At 38.6% G+C, this 10,782-nt stretch overlaps 1 protein-coding gene across 5 annotated transcripts in view; it reads left to right on the forward strand.

Moving 5' to 3' along the window:
- The window catches only part of ndrg3a (ndrg family member 3a), a 38,169-nt gene extending 27,387 nt beyond the window's left edge, over positions 1-10,782 (forward strand). For 3 of the 5 annotated variants that reach the window (XM_084396137.1, XM_084396133.1, XM_084396135.1), the window contains 14 exons: positions 2,259-2,364; positions 2,458-2,578; positions 4,330-4,392; positions 4,581-4,641; positions 5,836-5,922; positions 6,390-6,446; positions 6,572-6,675; positions 6,762-6,827; positions 6,929-6,980; positions 7,063-7,110; positions 7,257-7,292; positions 7,435-7,486; positions 9,523-9,561; positions 10,026-10,782. In XM_084396137.1, the coding sequence (XP_084252263.1) occupies positions 2,259-2,364; positions 2,458-2,578; positions 4,330-4,392; positions 4,581-4,641; positions 5,836-5,922; positions 6,390-6,446; positions 6,572-6,675; positions 6,762-6,827; positions 6,929-6,980; positions 7,063-7,110; positions 7,257-7,292; positions 7,435-7,486; positions 9,523-9,561; positions 10,026-10,192 (1,059 nt within the window). In that variant the 3' untranslated portion in view covers positions 10,193-10,782. The remainder of the gene's footprint in view (positions 1-2,258; positions 2,365-2,457; positions 2,579-4,329; positions 4,393-4,580; positions 4,642-5,835; positions 5,923-6,389; positions 6,447-6,571; positions 6,676-6,761; positions 6,828-6,928; positions 6,981-7,062; positions 7,111-7,256; positions 7,293-7,434; positions 7,487-9,522; positions 9,562-10,025) is intronic. The other 2 variants (XM_084396134.1, XM_084396136.1) reach the window with 1 other exon arrangement.

Raw genomic sequence — 10,782 nt, forward strand, 5'->3', positions numbered from 1 at the left:
CCAGTTATGATATTAATTTAAAAGTTACAAGATCAGTTTTGGTGAATTTCCATTTAATGCCAACTTCAATATATAAGATGGCCCCAAAGCTAGAAAGGTATTAGCAAATAACAGCCAGTCACAATATTGTGACTCTTATTCACACAAAGAGCTTCAGTGTAGAAGCTAATTTTTTTCCTTACCTCAGGACTCCTGTGTCTCTCTGCTGTGACTCATTCTATAATTGATGGAGAGGAAGCTGTGATGCGCAGAACACAGACACTCACTCACTCTCTCTTTCTTTCTTTCTTTCTTTCTTTCTCTCTCTCTCTCTCTCTCTCTCTCTCTCTCTCTCTCTCTCTCTCTCTCTCTCTCTCTCTCTCTCTCTCTCTCTCTCTCTCTCTCTCTCTCTCTCTCTCTCTCTCTCTGTGCGCACACACACACACACACACACACACACACACACACACACACACACTTATAGTCCAACCTTGTTATATCCTTGGTTTATACATCACTGAACATGAAATGATGAAACTCTATCCAGGACCTTAGTTGGTCCTCCCTCAATACAAGGCCCAGGACAACATTCCCAGTTTTCCCTCTTGACTACTGGCCTATCTCCTTCTGGTGATTTATATAGTTTGAATACAACATTAAAACAATTCTAATTTTATGTCAGCAGATATTGATCTGAAACTTTCTATCATTAATCTCTTTATTAGTTCTTCTCCTGTTGAGGAATCTCTCTGCTCTCTCAGGCATATGACGGCTCCATCTTGGTTTATACCAGTTGGGTTTGAAGGGTCATATGGTTAGGGACATCACAGTCTGGATAGACTGACATGTAAACCGATCAGTTGGTTAGCTTTGTATTTGCAAAGGGGTTTTATGAAATAGACTCTTTGAGATAATAGCTGTAAGATAACTTGAGATAACTTGCTGTAAAAATAGCAGAAAATGTGTAGACTTTGTAATGAGAATTTCTATCCATACAAATTGTGATATACAACTTCTGGTTGACTTGCTACTAAAAATTCTCAGGAGCTGCATGAAGCAGCCATTTAGATTGTAACTGGTGATTTCAGCCATTTTTGCTTTCCAGTTTTATGTGCAATATGGACAGTTCTGTGAATGTTAAGACTCAAAGCTTTACTCTGTTTGAAAAGCACTCTCTCTGTTTCTCATGAGGCCTGCAGTGCGTTACAGTTCTGCAAAGTCATACTCACAGGATGATGGTTTTGTTCTGCAGCCGCTCCCAGTGATGGCTCGGAAGCATCCGGCCAGCGTCCACATTGATATTTTTTATTTGACCACAGAAAGTCTTTCTGTTTAGAGGTTATCTTATTATATAGACTAAAGTTTGGTGTTGGTAAGATTTTTTTTTTAAATGTTTTTGAAAGTCTCATGCTCGCCAAGCCTGCATTCATTTAATCAAAAATGCTGTAAAACAGTCATATTGGGAAATATTATTACAATTTAAAATAACTGTTTTCTGTTTTTATATATTTTAAAATGTAATTTATGAAAGACATGATCGCATTATGATTGTAACATTATACTGTCTTTAGTGAATCCTTGATTGTATTCTTTAAGTATTAATTTCTTTATTGAGCCCAAACTTTTGAACGTTAGTGTAGTTTGTGTGTATGTTTGCCCTCGTATTGAGGATCAGTAACTACTATAATGCAGCACTAATTGGGCTCTTGGAAGGATGCTTTATAGATTTTGGTTTTCTTCCTAAACCGATTTGGATGATGATGACTGGAGTGAAATTAAAGTACAAGAAGTTCACGGTTCATCCTTTCAACATTTATGTATATTTATTTATATTAAAGCATTAGATCTCCGTTTTTAGATCACTTACATAAATCCAATAGATTTAATCTTGTCAATGAATATGAATCACTAGATAAATTTCACAAATTTGAATGCCCAGGGATTCTTTAAATTAGCCATAAACCCAAATCAGTGTATAATGCAATGAAAAACGTTTCTAAGCAAGGCACACACCCATAATGCAACAGTACTGATGTGCAGTGTTCTGTGCAGCTGCTTGGCCTTCCCTCTAGATCTTTCTATTGATCCTGCAGCCATCTGTTTGAGGCTCTCATGGGGGATATCACTTACTACACAAATACATTCTTCCTGAAAGCAGCAGCACCAACACTTCACTCACTTAGTAGCATAGTAAACCCTTAAGCATTTCCTGGCAGCCTGACGAAGTTTTTGAGGAGAGATTTTATTGCCTGTATTTGACTTCTTGTTGTTTGTTCCAGGAGCATGACATTGAGACGCCCCATGGTGTGCTCCATGTGACCATGAGAGGCAGCCCTAAAGGCAACCGCCCTGTCATTCTCACCTACCATGACATCGGCCTCAACCGTATGTGGAAAAAAATGAAATGACAGACAAATTGTGTACTTGTCAGAAATTCTGAGTATGATGATGACGTTGGTGTTTTTGGTTGGTTTTCAGACAAGTCCTGCTTCAACACCCTGTTTAACTTTGAGGACATGATGGAGATCACTCAGCACTTTGCCGTCGTGCACGTGGACGCCCCTGGCCAGCAGGAGGCAGCACCCCCCTTTCCCACAGGGTGAGTGGCACGTCCCAACAGCCAATCAGGCAAAACTGCCATTAAACACATTATCAAAATCTTGTGATCACAAAGCCCTGCATCTTGAAAAACAATTTCTGCTGATTTGCAAGAATTTCGAAGAATTCAAAATGTATGTTAACTCACAATCTGCAAAGGAGTGAACAAATATTTTGTCGAATATTAATGTAAAAAAAAAACTAAAGAAGTTTACATGAACACTTTTTGGCTTATGGCCAATTCGGTCATTGGCCATAATTATAACTTGTAATCATGACATAAAACAGGGGTCGGCAACCTTTTTGTCATAAAGTGCCATTTTTAAGTTTCCGAGTTCATCACTGTGCCACAACACACACATAGCCTATATATATATATATACACACACACACACACACACACTCATATAAATACACAAACATGTTACATTTTCATAATGGCAACACATTATGTGTAGCCTACAGAAATAGTAGCCTACAGAAATTTAAATATTTCTCTTGAAATTTGTTTTAGATTTAGATAGACAAATTAATAGTATTTATAACTCCTAACTAGAGATGCACCGATTACAATTTTCTACGCCGATTCCGGTTTCCGATTTTTCATTGAGTTTGACCTGCCGATACCGATTTTTTTTTAGCCGATTTCGATTTCATTTTTTCTAACCACTTTACAGCACACACAAATATAATTTTTTTTCTTTTCTTAAAGAGTCTTAATTTTCTTTTCTGACATAACCTAATCCAGTTCTTGTTCAAACACACTAGACATGCACATTCTGTGCATTTTGGGCACTTTTGTTTGGAATCATATTTATTTTGTCCATCAAAAGTGTGCTTTCACTTTAGCCCCTTTCACACAGCGCTTTGAACCCGGGAATTGCCGGCAAATTGCCAGAGTGCCTTCTGTGTGAACGCAAACACGACCCGGGATTGATGCCGGGTTGGGGACCTAGTAACGTTGCCGTGTTCAACAAACGAACCCGGGTCAAATCTTGGGTCACTTTATCCGTGTATTTTCCGGAATCTCTGTGTGAAAGGGGCTTTAAATTGAGCGTGAGCAGCGCAGACAAAATAGACTCGGCGGCGAAACCCCCGCTTCACTGCTGCTCACGCGACGCTCCTGTTGGGGACTCACGCGCTGCTCCTGCTCCCGGTGTGAATGCACTCATTGATTAACATGCACGGCGAAAAAAATATGCGTGAAACGGCCGTAATTCCCGAGGTTTCCTACATGTGCGTTCCGTGTGCACGTGTGATGCTGATGTTGCGCGATGTTAATTATGGGGAGCCCGAGTGCATTTGACCGGCATAAAACTAGACTACTTTATCTGAATGAAATACATACACTTCTCTCGCATTTGCTTGTGTGCCAGCGATTAACCCAGGTTGCCGACCCCTGGCATAAAATAATATAAATGTGAATATCAGCTGAGAATTTAACAAAGAGTTCTAACCTGGCAACCTGTCTATGTGGCAGTGTTTCTGGTGATTAAGGGATAAAACAAGACGTCTTCGCCTTATAAATGGTTGTTGAAATGCACATCATATTTTGTGAGAAACTGGCATGCAAACAGGCACTAATTTTGGAATCAGCACTCCAAAGTTAGTAAGAAACAAGTATTGGATTTAATTCAGCAAATAAGATGCAGAGTGGTGTTATTTATTAGTTCTATTCCCTTGGTTAATATTGGTTGGTTATATTCCCATTGATTTATATAATTGTCATTTTCTGTCTTTGTTGCTCTTCAGGTACCAGTACCCTACCATGGATGAGCTGGCAGAGATGTTATCCTCAGTCCTGACTCAGCTGAAGTGAGTAACAAAGTCCAGCTGGTCCATTAGTATTGAATTACTCTCTACCACATCAATCAGTGACGGAACAGGACATCACTGCATCTGTAGGACTGTTTGAGTGAATTACAAGATTTCTCTGTTGGGAGCACTGATGAAACACCGCAGATGTTGAAAATGACACAGGATGTGTATGTATCCGTTTGCAGGGTGAACAGCGTGATTGGCATTGGTGTGGGAGCAGGTGCATACATCTTAAGCCGCTTTGCTGTGAGTTCTGCTTTTCATTTCACTTTCATTTTATTGTCTTAAAAAATTTGTCTCTGTCTAGCTCATTCTTTCTTTCTTTATAACGGTATTGAATCCCCTAAATTAGCATTCTGTTTGCGTACGGAATACTGAATTGCCTCCCAAACCCGTCGGTGTAACCACAGCAACATTTTTGTGTCTCTCAGCTGTAAACAAGGAACATGGATGCCAACAGTTTAACCCGTTTGCCGTTATCTGTTTTTATCTAAAAGAAATAATAGCAACTGGAGATGTATTTTTATAAATATTTTTCATAGGAAGTATAAAAAAAAAAGAAAAAAGAAATGTTTTCCTTAAAACAACTATTTACAACCAATAATTAATTTGTTTTTTAATATAATTATTTGAATTAATTACATTAAATTTACACAAATAACTTCTACATCATGTAGCACTTTAAACTTCATAAACACTAGATTTTGTAAATGTTTTATATGCTTTGTCATTATTATTAGTTTTTTTATATTTCTATATATTTTTATCCTTTTAGTTTGAATTATTTTAGTTCTTCAACTTGAATTTAGTTTATTTCAATGATCAAGTTTTTCATATTTTTCAACTAAATAATAGTTTTAGTTAACAATAAAACACTGAAATGATGCTGCATATTAAACTGCGGTGTGTACATGCCCTATATCAAACAGCTATATCACATATTTTTATATCATCCCCACCTGCACTTTTAGTGAAAATAGTGCCGGAAAAGCTGCATTGCCCCCAGAGGCTCTGAATGCAGGACTGTTATTATACTGCCCGCACTGCAGCCTCAAGCATCTGAGGCTATTGATCAAAGTCTAAATATCTCTGACACATTCACAAGCCTGATATATTCAGCATTTCTTTTATGCAAAACAACCCATAACACATCTCTTCCCCCTCCCTCTTTTCTCATTCACGGGTCGCTAAGTGCCCTGTGTTATTTTCCTGTGCTGTCCTCTCTCAGCCTCTCTTCATATGAGTGCGCATAGACTCGCACACTGAAAGATTAATGCCACTGACAGTCAGCAGGAGCAGAGGCTTCTGAAGGAAGATGCTTTGAGTTCAGCTGCTAAAAGCTCCTCCTCTGCCATGACTACATGCACTTTTAAATGCACTCTCCCCACGTTCCCCTCATTAAAGACCCTAATTCCCTAATTTCCTTTGCTCTGTCTGCAGCTGATTCAGCCGACCCTGGTAGAGGGGCTGGTTTTGATCAATGTGGACCCCTGCGCTGAGGGCTGGATTGACTGGGCTGCTTCCAAGGTGAGTATACACTTTGATCAAACAGATGGTGATTATATATAATATATATGGCGATCAGCTGTCCTTCTGTCTCCCTGTAGTCTTAGGTGTTTTACATTAGAAATGACAGTTTATTGCTCTATGCATATCTGCAGGTCTATGGCATGTTCACGCAGGTGATCAGGAACCCTGGGCATCTTTCTCCTGGGGTTTTTCAGAATCAGTAGAAAGGTCTCTTTAGTGTCCTAAGTTATTGGACATTATGACATTAATTTTCTTCCACCTGTAAACTGTCACCCCTGGTTTCACAGACAAGGCTTAAGCCTTTAGTTTGAGTTTGAGCTGTTTTGACTTTAAGCGACTTGCACTGACAGATTTTAAAATGTCAGTGCCATTGTTTTGTCTCGAAATGCACTCAAAATATGTTTATATTTTATTACTTTCATAGTATTATCCATATCCATATTATTCTATTTTTTTTTCCCTAGCTCACTGGGTGGACTAGCAATTTAGTGGACACCGTGATGTATCATCACTTCAGCACTGTGAGTAAACCCCTCTGGCTTTACAACAATCATTCCCATAATGCTTTGTGAGCACAATGAGAGCCTAGCTGGCTATTATTTCTCTTTAAACTTAATGTTTTTTATTTATTATTCTGAAAAATTAGGAGGAGCTGACTGACAACCAAGAACTGATTCAGACGTACCGCCTGCACATTGCCCAAGACATCAACCAGGACAACTTGGGCCTTTTCTGTGGCTCATACAATGCGTAAGTTACTTTTCATTAAAGAAATCATCTGTATTGGTCATTAATTATGCTGACAAACCTTCTAAATTAGGCCTTTGTTTTAACAGTCGTCAAGACCTTGGAATCGAGAGGCCAGTTGTTGGTCTCAATGAGAACACAGTGAAAACGCTGATGTAAGCTTTTATTTCATTTGATTATTTTATTTGATTACAGTTCTTTTTATTGTTTTATTTTGTTGTGTATTTTCTATTCACCACTGTCTGTCCTTGTACAGATGCCCTGCTCTTCTGGTGGTTGGAGACACTTCCCCTGCTGTGGAGGCTGTGGTAAGTTTGGAAGGTCATTTTTTTTCCCCCTTTTGTTGCTGTACCCACTACTTGAAAACTAATAAATTATTTTATATTACAGGTTGAATGCAACTCTAGGTTAAATCCAACAAAGACCACCTTGCTGAAGGTAAGACAACATGGGTATTTTGCAAAGCCCTAACTCTTAATCTTCAAGTCCAGCATTTAACTCGTCTAACTTTTTGCTCTCCTGAAGTGGTACATTGTGAACTGCGTGTATTTCAAAGTTCTTTTTTTTTACTCTCTCTATGACAGATGGCTGACTGTGGCGGTCTGCCTCAGGTTGTTCAGGTTAGTCCTGATCTTTTAATTCTTGATATTGAACACCATATTAAACACCTCCGCCCCTGCTGTTATCTTCACCAGTGTTCAAGTATGCGTTATGTAATATGAATGTGTAATCCTGTTTAAATGACCTCTAATCTCCCAACAGCCTGGAAAGTTGGCCGAAGCCTTCAAATACTTTGTTCAAGGAATGGGATACAGTGAGTATTTTTATCCGTTTACCTCAGCGTTTGACATTCTAACCTGTGAATGTATCTTCAGTGAAGTTAGTTTAATCTGCAGACTGTGCAGAGCAATCTGGGACAGCTTTCTCCGTAAACATGCATCTGTTTATCTGCGTTTCTGAGACACAGGCCTATGCTGATTATCAATTCAGCCCAACACTATGACTAATGGCCGTCTTTTATTAAGACAAATCCGGCTCTGGGAGTCTGTCTTTGTTTCTTTTCTCCTTTCTTTTTACCGCACACAACTCACCATGACTTCCCACACACCCTGTGTTTTGATTAGTTTTCCTTCCAAACTACAGACGTGCACGAAATAGCAATGTCCTCTGAATGAGCCCTCCCCACATTTTGGTTGACAGGTTTCGGCGCACCAGTATAGTGCTTTATGTGCTGCCAGCGCTCTGTGTGAAAAAATGTCACCCTCTCTCTGACCTCATACCTCCCCCTCAAAAGATACTTGCTGTTTCATTTCTGCACTGTTGTATAGTCTTTGTTGCAATCAGGCAGGAATTTACATGTCAGGAGTCGGACCAAAGCGGTGACTTTTCAAGAGCATAATTCTTGGTAACATTCATCCCAGGCTTTTAAATTAAGCCATCAAAACCCTAGAGAGTTTTTAAAGGGGGTCACACCATGAGGAATCTAATTGCTAAATCTTATCTTGAGATCGAAGAGAACATTGTACTATAAAAACATACTTTGAACATTCAAACAGGACAAAAAAGAGCTTCTTTTTTTATTATTATGGGGCGACAGTCATTATCTGGAGGTCACAGACAGTTAAAGGTGACTGGAAGTTAGAGTGAAATTGGATAATGGTTATGAAGAATTTCATTGTGAATATCAGGGAAAATTATTAAATAATAATAAAATGTTTAGATGCCAAAAAGATTCATAATTATTAAAGAGCATTACTGCGTCCCAATTTGCATACTATCCATCCTAAATAGTATTTGAAATTAGAATTAGTGTGGTCCAAATCATAGTGTTGAAATTACTCCAAAGATACCCAGATAGTCTAATCCGAAGTGCAGATCCGTGCACACTCTAAATGGCTAATATTGCCTACAACCCATTGTGCATTAGATGAGGCTTCGATAAGAACTACAAACACTAATAAAAAAAAATTAAACTACAAACATGGCGGATGTGCGAGACAACAGTTAAGTGGAGAAGGGTTTTACTCGTGATTAACAATCAGTATCTAACCTGATGAAAAAATATTTATTCAAAGTCATCCACATTATATTTCATCTGCAACAACTTTGTGATCATTTATAGAGGTACATTTGATCATTAACTTTCAAATGCATCATTATACAAACACATGAGGAGAGTTCTCCGCATTAAAGACCCACGTCTGGTAGATCAACGTGCTGCTACATTTCTCTCTGATACGGTAGTAAATTAAATTAAATTGAATGCAGAGGATTTTAACTGTGACAAGATGATTGACAGGGCCGTTTAAACGTTGTAAGGATGCATGTAATTAAGCGGCAGAGTGGTCCGTTAAAGACGCAGTTATGACGAAGTAGCATGTCTCAAAGCTTACCTACTCTTCTGCTACACACTCAAAAGTATTTACTTTTTCTTCACAAAAAACAGTACATATTTTAGGGCGTAGTATAAGTAGGCGAATTGGGACGCAGCACATGTTTTTTTGCCTCTTGGCGCCCTCTGTAGGTGAGGAGCCATAAATGAAGCATTAGGCTCAGCTCACGTCACTGCAGAAAAAGGATTTGCGATTTAAGACCCTGCAGAAAGGCCACTGAAACACAGCTGTAAACACCTGCAAGGTTTACAGTGGTAATTAGTAGGGTTGAGGTTGTAACTTGCAAGGTTACATTTTAAAACACAGCCGTCCTCGTAGTATCTAGCCTGTATTCAAATTAACAGAAATATTGAAAACATTTCCATGCAACACTTCACACACTTTTCTTTTTATACCAAAACCTGTACAGATATCTTATTGTTCTGTCTATCTGTCTCCCTTCAACATTTGCAAACAGTTCCTCATGTTTTGCTCAGCCATCTGAGCACTGAATCAGGTACCCGGATGTGATCCAACAGTTATTTTGACTGGTGTTTACATGCTTGCATGGTTCACCTCTGTGCTTGTGTTTAGACATATTTGCATGTAGATATTTGACATGGTATTATTTAGTGGTTGACCGATATCGGTTTTTCAATTTTGTGTTCTTCATTTTATTTTATTTAAATATATATATATATTTTCCACATTTTTCAGAAGGTATGTGTTGGTTTTTAGTTTTGCTTGAATGTGTCTTTGCGCTGTGTTTGGTAGATCTACTACATATTGTCAGAAATGCCTCTGTGTGCACATTTATACTGTATGTGGGCAGACACAAGACGAATTTCTGATAATCTATTATTACATTCTCTTTTTGGTTTCCTCTTGCATGATGCTTGTTCTATCTGTTTACTTGCAATTACCCCCGATTCTACTGAAGACTAATCACATATCTTCTCATATCTCACTCCCACCTCACAGTACCAGCGGCTGGCATGACCCGTCTGTCTCGATCCCGGTCCTCCTCCTCCAGCATCACATCCATGGACGGCTCACGCAGCCGCAACCTGAACAGCCCTCTGGACGGGCCCAACTCTGGAGTCCTGGACAACCAGGCCAGGCCACAAACCATGGAGGTCTCCTGCTAAAGAATCTGCTGTCTGCTGTCCTTTCACCCCTCACCTCCTGTTATTTGTGTCCTAGATACCTACATGTTTCTAATGCCTTTAATAGTGAGGCAGGGGAGGCTCGAATGAAATGTATTATATACTGAAGGTATGCATAATGAATATATACAGATGTTACTATATGCTAGCCACATTTTCAGCCATAAAAGCAGATAAAATTAAAGACTAATATATATTTACACATGAAGGGTCTTCCATCACGCTTTTTATTTTCATTTTTTTATCACGGTGTGCGTTACATGGAATTAATTCCACCTCTTTTATGAGCCACTCTCACGTAAAGGAAAACACATGCATTAAAACATTTTTTCTTTTTTTTATGTTTTATGGTGTGACCTGTGACCTTTCCTGTGCTCTTATCGTGCTACACTGTGTGCTATTGTTTAATTTGTTATGTCTTACAAATGTGTTTTGTCGTTGAATACACTTTCCTGTTCATCATATGAATGTAATGAATGTTCAGTAACTGACTTTTGTTGTATTTATATTAAAAACTCTAATGGGTTATACTAAAAACCATCAACTATTAGAAAACAAACACTTGTAATGAC

This window comes from Rutilus rutilus (assembly GCF_951802725.1).
Source record: "Rutilus rutilus genome assembly, chromosome: 22".
Lineage (NCBI taxonomy): Eukaryota > Metazoa > Chordata > Actinopteri > Cypriniformes > Leuciscidae > Rutilus > Rutilus rutilus.